The sequence below is a fragment of the Python bivittatus genome, unplaced genomic scaffold (genome assembly GCF_059951505.1).
Source record: "Python bivittatus isolate LINGU-HERP-01145 unplaced genomic scaffold, Pbiv_v1 ctg000020_np1212, whole genome shotgun sequence".
Lineage (NCBI taxonomy): Eukaryota > Metazoa > Chordata > Lepidosauria > Squamata > Pythonidae > Python > Python bivittatus.
Genome location: NW_028277030.1, coordinates 11,245,719 through 11,259,231, shown reverse-complemented (window position 1 = coordinate 11,259,231; position 13,513 = coordinate 11,245,719). Strand labels below are relative to the sequence as shown.

Sequence of the window (13,513 nt, the reverse complement as noted above, 5' to 3'; positions counted from 1 at the left end):
TCAAGAATATATATTTAAAAACTTCAGAAAATATGCTCTTTTTTAGCACAGCTGATTTCTCTGGAGATTCTCCCCTGTCCCCCCCTTCCTGCTCCTGGAAAGTGAGAGAACAGATGAAAACCAGAGCATGAATCTGTTCACACAATGACTTTTCAATGTAACGCTATGGGCAGAAATATAGGAAAGTTGTATTGGAATGAGTTACTTTTCAATGTAGAGCCATAAGATGATATATAAGAAGAATGTACAAAAATGTAGCTCCTTAAGAAGCTGTCACTGAGAACTGATTTTACTATAAATTTTCAATTTTTATAAAGAGTGCCACTCTACAAGTGCCAAACATTACATCATTACTCAGGGAATATGCCCATAAATGTTACATATTCAATGAAGATTGGCTTTTATTGTAAACGTCTTATGGGATTTCCTTTTCATTCTTTCTAACCCAATGGAATATTGGAGAGAAATTATGCAAAGGGTCTTTGGACTCTCTCTATTTGTCAGCAGAATAACTCCAAAAAATGAACCCAGCAGGACCAAATTTGGTGTGGGAGGAGAAGATGGGTACGGAAGGGGCAAGTTCAGATTAAAAAATGGCCTGCTTCAACTGGGGGTGGTGGGGTAAAAAAATGTGGAAATAATCTCCCCAGTGCATCTCTACAGAGGGGCAGTTGGGGCAGCAACGTAGATTGCTGCCAGTGGCTTTATTCTAACCCCTCCTCCCTCCTGGTCATGTGACTCAAAGCAGAGCACATGCAGCCCCCTCTCTGCTTCTCAGGGCACACATACACATGCACAACCTAAGGGGAGAGCAGAAGCACACAAATATACAGATGCAACATATGCACCCTGATTAGACTCTTTTCTCCCCCCCCCCATATACATACGTACACAATGCAGTTGATTGCTGCTATTTCCTCTTTTAATCTTTGTTATTGATATGGAGTATATGTCGCTTAGAGTAAGTTGTGAGTGAAGCAGCTTATAAGCCTGTAAAACAAATATATAACAAAGAGGTGAATGTGCCTGATTAATATATCCCATATACACTGCATATAAACAGGAATCAGGTCTGCACACACTCTGATTAGTCCCTGGGAACAAAGTGTGGACATGCACATACACACACTATATGTTATGTGTATATGTACTCACCATGATAAACCCTGACACACATGCATATGCAGAAGAAATGCATATACACTGATCTGATTAGAATTTCTCACACACAGCAGCAACACATACGCACCCACCACCCTAATTAGACTGTCACACATAAACATATATGTGCTCACACCACACATACCTAGGCAACACATATACACACACCTTGGTTAGTCTCTGGGAAGAAAGTGTATACAGACGCATTACTTCTATATAGATATTTTCCTATGGTAAAGGGGTTAAAAAGAATTCCAGGGGTCATGTTCAGCAGGCTTTCCCTAACATTTTAAGATATATTTCATAGCCAAGTAGCACAGAACAATTGCATAGTCCCCATTTCCCTCAGCCAGCAGAATATCTTTGGCTTCTGAGCTCCAGTGAGGCTTTAAAACATATAGTCTTCAGGCAACAAATATGAAACAAATATCAGTGCACACCTGAGGGAACAAAAGTGGCTTCAGTCTCTTCCTCAGAAGCTGAACAACAACACATTTGGAGAGTGAAAGGATTCCAAAACTCTCAAGTATATTTTGCTAAGGTAAACCTGCTTCTTTCTAAAATGATCTGGATCACATACATATTGCATTCATCCACCCACCCATCCATCCATCCATCCATCCATCCATCCATCCATCCATCCATCCATCCACCCACCCATCTTCTTAGTTGCATGGCTGGCTGGGGAATTCTGGGAGTTGAAGTCCACCCATCTTAAAGTTGCTGAGGTTGAGGAACCCTGGCCTAGGATATGTATAGTGCCCCTCATGATGGCCAGATGAGGACAGTCTCAAAAAGAAACAGGCCCTTTGCCTCAGGGATCCCAAGGCTGTGGAAATCCATCCCCATCCCTGAAATCTAGAATGCCTTGTCTCACCTGGCTCCTCAAAGAGAATTCAAAATGTATTTCTTTTCTTCATGTTGGACAAGGCTTTTTTATTGGTGCTGTTTAATTTTGTTGTTGTTGCTCATCTGTGTCATTGTTTTGGTGTGAAACAGAGCTACTTGGAATAGGGTTTAACACATAGTTGAATGAATGATATCTTGAAAGTCCTTGCCATTAAAGTCCATTCTAGCAAGGTCCATCCTTCTCATAGCAAAAATAAAATTAAAATTAAATGGAACAACTAGCAATCTGCTGCTCTTTCATGACACCCTGAATCCTCTTAGGTGTAGACACTTTTAGTGTTAGTCTTACTTTATGCTAATAAGTAAAGGTATCATTTATAATGTTCATGAAATAATAATGCCATTCATGTTATACTCACCATCCTTCATATTACTGACAGTCACTGCAGAAAATAGAAGTAAGCAACGACTTAATGCTTACCTCTATCAATAGATTTTTATCTACATAATTTCAAAGACAGATTCAGACTTCTTTTTCCTTTTTTTAAGTACTGGCTGCTGGTTAAGTCCACATAGAAAAATATGAGAGTAGGTGTGCGTGAGCGCATGCAACAAATTGCCTACATTAAATATTTACCTTTGCACTCCTACTGATATTTTCCTTTCAAAAATCCAGGAAAAAGCTTTATCCTGATCACATCTCTTATGAGCTTCTCTGCATGCATGCAATGTATACAGTTGATAAATCAAATCACATGTTAAGTAAATTGTACAGATGAGGAACAGTGACCTGCTTTTGGCTTACAGTTCAAGTTACACATTTAAAAGGAAAGAGTTTAACCATTTCAGTATATAAACAGAAGGCACTCATGTTTCCACTGCTCTTCGGCCTTTGAAATCCCACTACTTCCAATTAGGCTGGGCTACAGGTCCGTGCAAAATTAGCCCATTAGACTGGAATGCTTGGCTCTGCATCTGTTCTCCTTCTGTTAGCCAAGGGTCAAGGCTTGCCACAGGCATGTCATCACTCACAGTGACATCAGACACTCCAAGCTGGAGCGACCAGACACAATGCACCTGTTGGAAGGAGTGCACAATCTTTTTAGAGTGAACTTTGGAAAGGGGTTAAATGAGCACTTGAACACCTAAACAGGAAGTAAAGAAGTGACCGAACTCCGGTGTATTGTACCTCCTGGTGATGGTATCCAGGACTGGTTTGACAACTGGAACAGGATTTACTTTACCAGTCTCTCTCTTTTTCTCTTTCTATGTCTTCCCTATGGCATATGGAAGAGTCAAGGCTGTGCTAGGGCACAGTATGGATGATTTTGTGAGGGACTGTTCAGAGAATGAGAAAGGAATGAACAAGAAAGTCGACATAAGCAATTGAGAGGTAGTGGATAAGTCATCTGACAGCTTATCTCATAAATGGCATTAGGCAAGGTAGTGAGCACCCTGGAAGAAATGTTTCCAATCGTTCAGGAAACTTCACCTTAATTAACTCATAAATGAAAACAGGAAAGTCCTCTTACAGTTTCCAAGATTCTGAATTTACCCCAGATTAGCATTAAAGACACCTCACTGACATCTGTATAGTTCTTGCTTCCTTGATCCTGCCTCACTGTGTCAGGCTTAAGAGATCTGATAGCTGATGAGTTCTTGGCATGATCTCAAAATAAATGGAAATTGGAAGTTTCCACGGTGGAGGGAATTCTTCTGGCAGATATGTGGACTTCCCTTTCTTTAAATATTTTAAATATGTATGTGTGTGTACCCAAATAGTCCCTCAAAACCCAACTCCAATTCAGCCTTGTTAAATTAAATCATGTGACACATGCCAATGCTACTTTTCAACAACCATTCATAGTTCCTTGCAGTTTCCTGTTCTGAAGCCTTTTGCAGATGCATTAATTCCAGTGCACACACATGAATGTCATGTCCCTGTAAGTGCTCCCAAACTTAAAGCAACTATTACAAGTCTAGAACAAATATACCTATGTGTTACTCACTTTGTTGCCTACTATTGTCTTCAAATTAGCATTATTTTAATTAAGTCAAAACTACTGAAACTTGTAAAAAAAAAATAGTGAAACCCATCCTTCCAACAGATCAGAACAGATTTTTAACTACACACCTAAAATCCATTATCAATTTGTATAGGCCAGTTTTTCCTAACTTTCAGAACTTCAACTTCTAGAATCCTCAGCAAAAACTATGCTGGCTGGGGACTTCTGGGAGTTGAATTTCATACATCTGAATGTTGGCAAGATTGAGAAACAGTGGTACAGAAACAGAGAGGTAAAGTTGACAGGTCCACCCAAGCATATGGAGGTAGGGAGGAAGTTAGCACTGAGAGCTGGGGGAAGGAGTGAAAGCTGGCAAAGGTTGCTTCCCCCTTTCCAGAAATGGGAATGTTCTGTGTCCAGGTCCACTTAGGGAGTGCTGTCATCAGCAGAAAAGAAGGTGGATCCAACTCAGTAAAAATACAGTAACATAATTAGTATGTTATCTCTTTTCTGAGAAATGATGAATTTATATAAAATATTTTGGAATGAAATTTGGAGAAATTTGATCCACCATTAATCATAGCATTGCCAAAGGTAATGTGCCTATCATATACTCTGTAATTCTTGTGTGTCATGCACTCTGTCCCATTAGTATTTAAGCTTAATACTTTTATGCTACCAAGCATAGCATTATGCACAATACATATTCATATATTCAGCACAGAGGAGTTCTGTACTGAATGCTACCCTGATCTTCAGTTTGGAAGAACATCTTCTCTGCCTAGTCTTTGAAGGGACAAGGGAGTAATAGTTAAGGTTGTGACTGCAATTAGCCACTTCCTATCATTTATGCACTTCCAGTTAATTTCATTTGTGGGTCATGACATTAGCAGATGGAAGCTGTAGTTGTAGTCCATCTTTATGAATTATTGCCTTTGCTCTCCTGCAGTCCCTACTCATCCTTCCCTAATAGCCTCTAAAGATGGTGTTCCAGAAGTACATATTTCTAGCCCATTTTTCAAGCAACTACCTTTCAAATGGATGGCTCTATTCCAATTCAAAGACATCTGTAATACTATGAAGAAACTTCAGATTCCCACTTAGGACAGAATTCAGAGTCGTTTGAAGCCACTGAGACAGTAAGATGGGGAGGAAATGTCTTTGTTGGGTTTTTATGAGGCTCTTGACACAGTTAGAAAAGAATCCTAATGCAGAATTGACAGATAACCAAATGCAAGACATTTTGCAAAGCATTGTGATAAATGCATTCTGTTTTACTTTTCTGTGCCACCCAGGAAGACACATATCTTACTACCTTCATAAACTATGCCTACATGGCTGAGCATCCAGCTTTTCCTCTCTCAAAGGAACAGCAGGATGTTTATAATCATCATAAAATATTTTGTGAGAGCAGCCACTAACATCTGAGTTCAGAAAATTGCTACAAATTAGTTGGATGAAGAGGAAAGTGAATGAAAATATTTGTAAAATAATAGTTACATGTTAGTTTAATTATTTATGTATACAAGTAGTCCTCGACTTACTTCCACAATTGGGACCAGAACTTCCATCGCTAAGCAATGCAGTCATTAAGTGAGCTGTGCCTGATTTTATGACCTTTTTTGCTGCAGTTGTTTAGTGAATCACACAGTTCTTAAGCAAGTCTAGCTTGCCCCATTGACTTTACTTGTTGGAAGCCCCCTGGGAAGGTTGCAAATGGTGATCGCATGACTCTGGGAATCTGCAGCCATTGTAAATACATGCCAATTGACCAGCGCCGGAATTTTGATCATGTGACCGCAGGGACGGTGCAACGGTCATAAGTGCAAGGGCCAGTCATAAGCCACTTTTCAGCGCCTTCATAATTTCAAATGGTTGTTAAACAAATAGTTGTAAGTCTAGGATTACCTGTAGTAAAGCCAATTACTATTAAGAAAATGTGTGTGTGAAGAGACAGTTTATAAATCTTGATTAGAGCTCCAATTTTGTGGATATCAATGACATATTTCCCACCAAATTAGATGGATCAGAATTGCACTCAGTATTTTATTCTTTCAGTGTCTTCTGCTTTCGCAAGCATATTGTGATAGTCTCTGATGGTATCATTTTTCATGCAGTCTTGCTGATCTGGCTTGAACAGATGTAGTTAAAACTTGCTATTGGCTTTAATAGTTTGGTATCTAAAGTGTATTCTGCCTGTCTATTTCATGCTGCATTGTTAGAATAGTAAGTTTTTGTGCACTGTGCACCTAGTAAGATTTTTCTCAGCTCTACATGGTGTGATTTAATAGTGCATGACAGAAACTGTACTTTTTGATTTTCCTGGCTTTTTGTTTATTGGATGACCATTTTAAAATAAATAATCATACAGTAAATAATCTCATATTGCGCTGCAGTATTATGTGTATGTATTCAAAAGCAAATCCTTTGGATATCAATGAGGCTTGTTCTCCAGAATGCATGTCTATAACTTCATACTGACTTCATGTAAAAATGCATCGTTTCATACTTAGATCATTGTAACACTTCAATGTAAATGTGGCCTGAATTTCTTTCTGTGGTCTGGGTGAGCAAATTTTTACATCTTTAATATGAGAAAGAAAAATGAAAAATCTCTTTCTTCACCTAACTGTAAACAAAAATCAGAAGCATTTTTCCAGAAACTGCAGCATAAATGAGCATAAGCATTTGCTATTTTGTCATTCCCTTATATATTTTTAGTGCACAAAATATGGTTTGCATCCATTAAACACAAGCAGGAAATTTGAGAATCTTTGCCCTGAGACTCAGGATGTGATGAGCAATGTCTGAATTTTAAATGGATCCATACACATCTCATTTAATAAGCAAATAATAAAGATAAAAAGTCCTATTCCATATTGTTGAAATGAAGCACTGCAATCAAACATACACAAAAGTACATAAACTTATATTTTATATATTTTATAAAGGTATAGGATACCAAGTTATTATTAATTATTAATCAAGGCACAATACAGATAAAGAGAAAAGAGCAATAACTACAAAGTTCCATCCAGTTAAATTAGTGCACAACTTAACAATCAATCCATAAAACCAATTTTTAGAACTCAAATTTAAAGGAATGCCATACAACACTGAAAAGTGCATGTATATCTATAATTAATGCATATATGAATTATTATTGACTAATGTATGAGTTATATAGAGTAACCAGAAGAATATCAATCGTAATATGAGTATAATATAATAATTAGGCCCCATGCTGACCCACTAGTCAAATAAGAAAAGAACATTAGTCAAACCTTCACAGAGGGCAGTGGAAGGAAGAAGCCAATTCCAAAGTCCAGGGAGAAGTTCCTGTCAGCCTCAAGACTGAGAGAAGACCCTGCCCAGAGGAGTGTAAGGACCCCCCAGGATTGTAAGAAGAAACAAGAGCAAACAGATACTGGAGAGATGGTGATTGGAGGGCTCTAAACACAATCGCTGGCAGTTTGAACTAAGCTCTGACTCAAACTGGGAGCCGGTGTCAGGGCCAGATCCAACTCTGAGGACTCTGAAAAGGAGGAGGACACTCTGTGGAACAGCAGTCTACCTCAGAGAGCAGCAGGGAAACACCTGGGGCTGATTTGGCTGCAAACCCTGTGGAGCAGCTGGGAGCAGCAGAAGATGAGAGGTCTGTCTGATCCAGGACCTCCTCTCAGTCCTAAGGCACATAGGGCTGAGCAAAGGGCAGAGCAGTGGAGGTCTACATGGCTCCTTGCAAGGCAAGAACCTTCCCACTGGTGATTTTTTGCATCTGGTTTTAGAGCCACCGCTAGCAAGCAATCCCTCATTGAGAACAACTACTCCGTTTACCAGAAACTCTGTCTGCTGCACCACGAACTCCTGCTCATGGAAACTCTGTTCTTTTGGACCTGGACCAGCTGACAATCTACCAATGATGCTACAACTTTTGAATTGTGCCCTGGCAACACTTCTGCCTGCTGCTTTGAACTTTGCTTACTAGGAACTTGCCTGTAAGTTTTCCAAGGAATTCAGGACTGCTTGAGACTCTGTGTGTGTCTGCATACATGCTCTGCCTGCCACTGCTGTAGTTGCTCAACCAGAGTAAAGCCTTTTGAACTGTACTCCTTTGTGTGCATCTGTGTGTCAGGCCTCCTACAGGCACATACAGTGGAACATACAGGAACATACAGTGAAGAGCATTGTGATATAACAAAACTCGGGAATACACGTAGTCCCTGGGCTAAGAACGCCTGGTTTAAGGACAACCCATAGTAAAGAATGGAGCCTATTATAGCAAAATTCAAGTTAAATACACAATGGTTCAAGTTAATTACACAATACTACTTTTACAGTATTATACAATAACACTGTTCCGGCTGACATACAAATTCGACTTAAGGACAGACCTTGGGAACGGAACTCATTCTTAAACTGGGGACTACCTATAACATAGAAGGAGCAGAAAAGGGATGGAAAGAGGAACTGGAACAGCTGCCAGAAGACTATTGTAATAATCTAAATGTGAAACAATCAAAGCACACATCAATAAAGCCCCAGCCGCTTGTGGTCATCATTACCATTGTGGCATTTTTGGCCTCATCTTCTCTGAGGTGGTTCAGTCTCCTGGTCAAATTTCATGGGAAAGACAAATCCCCTTTTTCAATTCTCCCACTTTTGGATCCCTGAACCCAAGAATAAGGATTTCCTCTGGAAAGACCATTCACTAAAATAAACCACCAAAGACAGGAGATGCCAAGCTCCTGACTGCTTGATATAAAGATCAGGCTATATCAAAGACTCAAAGAGGCCTAGGTCACTTCCAGTTTTATTACAGTAATGATGCCCCAAAATTTTTACTCATGATGTAAAAATAAAACACATAGACAAAAAAGACAAGATTTGAACATTTTTAAGTCCTAAAGTTGAAGTTCCTTTTAATCTTGAAGTCCAGACCAAATGACCCTACCCCACCCCATGGCCACGATTAGGACATAGATTTTTTTCATGTGAATGACACTAATGAGCTGAAGAGACTGATCCCTACCTTTCCCAGGAACAGTTGCATTATCATCTAATACTTAATGTTACTTGGCAATGGGGCATCTTTTAATTTCGCTTCTGGAGTGAGCGATAAATGCATTTCCCATTCCCACCATACACAATGCATTTTACAGCCCAGTCCTAAACATAATTACTCTGAAGTTAAAGTTCCCTTAATTTGATTACTTTGATTTGTTTACCTATGAGGTGTACTCTCAGTTGAAGCCAGATGTTTGGGAAGCGTCTATTAATATTATATATGAAACTACATGAACATACTAGATAGATTTTTAACTTTTGAAGCAACTTGTGACCTCATAGGATGATTCTATATATTCCATAATTTCTTTGGTTACATATAAATAGGATCAGTATTTTGCTAAGACCTGTAGATTTGTTAACTATTAAACGCCTATGGTTCTCTTCTGTCTGGATTATCTCTGTCTCTGTGTCTACCTCTATCTCTGTCCATCTCGATCTCTCTTGACTCTTCTTTGTTCTCTCTTATTCCAAACATTCCTTTTCACTGTGTAATCCTATGCTTATTTACTTGAGCATTAATCCTACTACAGCCAATTGGACTTTCAATACATTGCACTGAAGTATGATATCATTTTATATTATCTACATTTTAAGTAACAGGGATAATATATGTTGTCATTAGGTCATGAATCTTAATTATCATTTTTAAGATTGCTGCTGTCATATCTATCTATCTATCTATCTATCTATCTATCTATCTATCTATCTATCTATCTATCTATCTATCTATCACGTCCTTGTAGTACCAGAGTCAGATGGATATCTTGTGTTAATTAAATTGTACATTCATCTACTAAAATATGTATACAGTATATCTATTTATTATCTTTACTTTTATTCTAGTGTCCAGCACAGTTTGCACATAACTCAATTCTGCTGAGTTATAAATCTGTCCAAGATTATTGATTTCTCACTGTCAGCTAGCAGAATGGCTTTTTCTTTCATTCTTATCATTATTTTACTAAAAATTTGGTGCATTTAGGCTATAGCCTATATGTTGGTTCTGTATTTCTGAACAGCCAAACTGAGGTCACTAGAATTTGCTGAAGTTTTTGAAACTCTGTGCATTCAGGTAGTACTATTATCAGTTTATGACTGAATGTGTTTCACAGTGCTTAGCAAATAAAGTCCATAGTTTATAAAATAATTACTATAAAATATATATAATAATACAATGGTACAGGCACAACGTAGATTAAAAGTAAGAGAGAATATAATTATTGATATGTGCAGTTTAATAACTTTTGAAATATAGCATTCAGGTTCAGCCTAAGGCTCTTCCTAGCTGTGATAATAGCACAGGAGGCAAAAATCAATCTTCACAAAGCTTGAAAGTATAGTGATTTTTCTCCCAGAGCAAAATGGAGGTGCAGTCAATTTATTTTTCCAATACCTTACACATTCCTATTTAATAATTGTAATAATGTCCATCATCATCCTACTTCGAGCATTATAATCTCAGCCTTTGAGAATGAACATCTCTGTCTGACCTTTCTTGCACTTGCAGAGGGAACGGAGAAAAAAAGCCAGTCGCCTTCACCTGGGAAATGCAAAGCCAAGCAGTCGGAGAATCTGGAGGATGATAATGAGGGTAGGTAGGAATCAACTCCTCAAAAACCACTTACCAGGTTTTTTTTTAATTATTATTATTATTACAGGAAGGTAAGATCCCCTTCCTTTGTCAGTTATACAATCTCCAGCCTGTTACCCATTATTCCTAGTGCTCCCTTTTACAAGCTTGGGTGCAATTTGGCCTGGGTTGGTAAGCAAAGTAAGATCCTTTCTAACTCTCCTACATGTAATGTTGCCCCCTCGTTGTGTAATGGTGAAACATTTTGTAGCAGAGAAAAAAAGTTAACAAATATTATAATATTCTTTGGAAATAATTAGGTTTGAAAACTAAATGTATGCGTTTCCAGTTGTAGGACGTGGGAAATAATCAGTTACGCATGACATACTGTAATTCCAGAATAGAATTACTTTTGGCTATTGCTCTAATGAATCTTTCGTAAGAATGATGTTGGCTGCATTTCCCTATTGCCTGGGTTAGCATTGCATGCATGAACTGAAAACATCCCAAGCTAAACCTTGGTATCATCTCACCCTTTCCTCCAAATGACCAGGACAAGTAATAAATCAGAAACTGACAAGAAGATTCCTGACTTGGTGTTATGTGCAAGCCAAGAAGAATAGTTTAAGAGAATATCTCATTAACTGCTGGAAAAGCCAACATCAACCCAATTTGTTTTACTACAGGGTATTGTTAATTGTAATTCCCAGTGTGATATGCAGTGTCAAATCAGGGCATTAATAGAAATGAGTCCTTGTTTATTCTTCCTCTCTATCAACTGGGAAGGAGAGAGGCAGGAGGGAGTAAGATTTTCTTCATGCTTGTGCACATAAATGTTAAATTATGGTTCAGTGTTACATGTGAATGCAACCATGGTTGTCCAAAAATTTGGCAGCTTATAGGTTCCTCTCCAGAGCTCAACAGAAGTTCTGCATGTACAAAATGTTGCTATAAAACCTGGACTTACAATTCACTCCAGTTTTGCAGGTAGCATAATTTATACTGTCTCCCATGTAGATTTGTTTTATTTATAAAGTTGCCTCCTACTGAGATGGATGGAAAGTCCACATTCACACAAAAGCTCTAGGCATCCTTCAGAGCTGTTGTAACATAGTGGCTGAGGCATGAATCATAAAGGTGTTATGTTGATGAAGAATCTCAGTCATCCAGGTGGAATTATCTGGAGGTTGAGTCACGGCAACTGGACTTCTTTTCTTTTGGTTTGATATGTTTCGCTGCTTGGACATATCAAGCATATCAAACCAAAAGAAAAGAAATCCAGTTGCTGTGACTCAACCTCCAGATAAAGGTGTTAGTATCTTACCAATGCCATGGATCAACTTGCTCGTCTTAGGTATGCCTTTCTTTCCTTCTCCCTGTCTTCCTCAGTTGCTTCCTCTGCCATGTAGATGTGTAAAGATGGCTTAAACAGGAATGAAGAACATGTAGCCTTCCCAATATTGTTGTACTACATTGCCAAGCATCTCTCATTATCTTAGTTAGAGCTACTGAGGCTTATAGTCCAATACCATTCATAGTAAAACAGGGGGAAAAAAATCTGCATATTTTTCTACCAAGGCTCATTCAGTCTGACAAAGAGTATTTGCTTTCAAAAGTTATTTCAAAGGAAAAAGATGATTTTGGAGAAATGCACGTGGGTTGGAGTGTGGCATTCTTGTACTTACTTTGTAAGAGAGAGAAAGATGTTGATCTCTCTGAAATGTGAGCCTCTACTATTTAACACTGGGGAATTACTTATTAAACTTTCAGCAGTTCTTATATGCCTTTGTCAATCTGCACAATTACTAATTTGAATCATTACGATTACTCCCCTATCTATCCTCTTGTAGAGTACTGGCCAAGATTAATATAATTGGCCCACATTAACTACATACCAAGAAGGTACATGTCGCAAAGTTTAGGTGGAATGCTGACTATTGCAATGCTGGGGATCTTGAGATAAAGCAATGTCATACATTAAATTAAATGAGAGGAAGACATTTTATTTTTCACAAACAGCTTGTAGGATTTGTGATTTGCGATCTCCCACAACCTGTTATCTTAAAGATGCAGGGACTACAGCCCTACATCACTGATCAACATGGCCATGAGCCATGCTTACTGGGTAAAAAGATGAAATCTGTAGTCTATGATCTTAGAGGGTTCTGGGTCAGGGAGGCCTTCAAAGTTCAATATATTTGGAGCTGTTCATCTATCTGTAATGACTTTTTAACTTGAACATGGCACTGTGGAACATTACACATGTGTTATGCTGGTACACTCTGTCCAAAGGTATGATTTAGCTGCAGTTCTTTAGCCCATTATATAGATGCCCTGTTTGTGCATTATCTTGCCAGAAAATAAAAATGTTTGATGGATGACCTTAATCATCACTGGAAATAGGGGTCAGCAAATCATCTTTAACATGGTCAGTCATTAATTGCGTTCTTTGCCTTTTAGCTTTCATATTCAATATGAAATGTGTGAAATATTGTTGAGGAAATAAGAGATGTAACTTTACGGCAGTTGGTTATTCTCACTTCTCTCACGCAGAACCAGTTTCATTCTATCCATTTATGCAACTTTACTTAGAATCTGTACAGACAGATCAATGGACAATTATTTTGTAATTGTTTCTACTGTTTGTATGGAGACAGATGTTTCCAGGGTGTTTCACCTCCATTACAAATACCTGGGGGAAAAGATATGTTAGTGAACTTTTGCCTTTTTAAAAACATTTCTGTCTGTCTGTCTGTCTGTCTGTCTGTCTTTATATATATCCATCCGTCCATCCATCCATCCATCCATCCATCCATCCATCCATCCATCCATCCATCTATATGGCCATCCATCTTAC

The 13,513-nt window shown here is 38.3% G+C and overlaps 1 protein-coding gene across 4 annotated transcripts in view; it reads left to right on the top strand.

The window, feature by feature from the left end:
• Positions 1 to 13,513, top strand: part of MACROD2 (mono-ADP ribosylhydrolase 2) — a 1,000,449-nt gene that overhangs the window by 894,411 nt on the left and 92,525 nt on the right. For 3 of the 4 annotated variants that reach the window (XM_088134414.1, XM_088134411.1, XM_088134419.1), the window contains exon 10: positions 10,594 to 10,677. The exons of the other annotated variant lie outside the window; for it this stretch is intronic. In XM_088134414.1, coding sequence (XP_087990540.1) covers positions 10,594 to 10,677 — 84 coding nt within the window. The remainder of the gene's footprint in view (positions 1 to 10,593; positions 10,678 to 13,513) is intronic. 4 annotated transcript variants of the gene reach the window in all.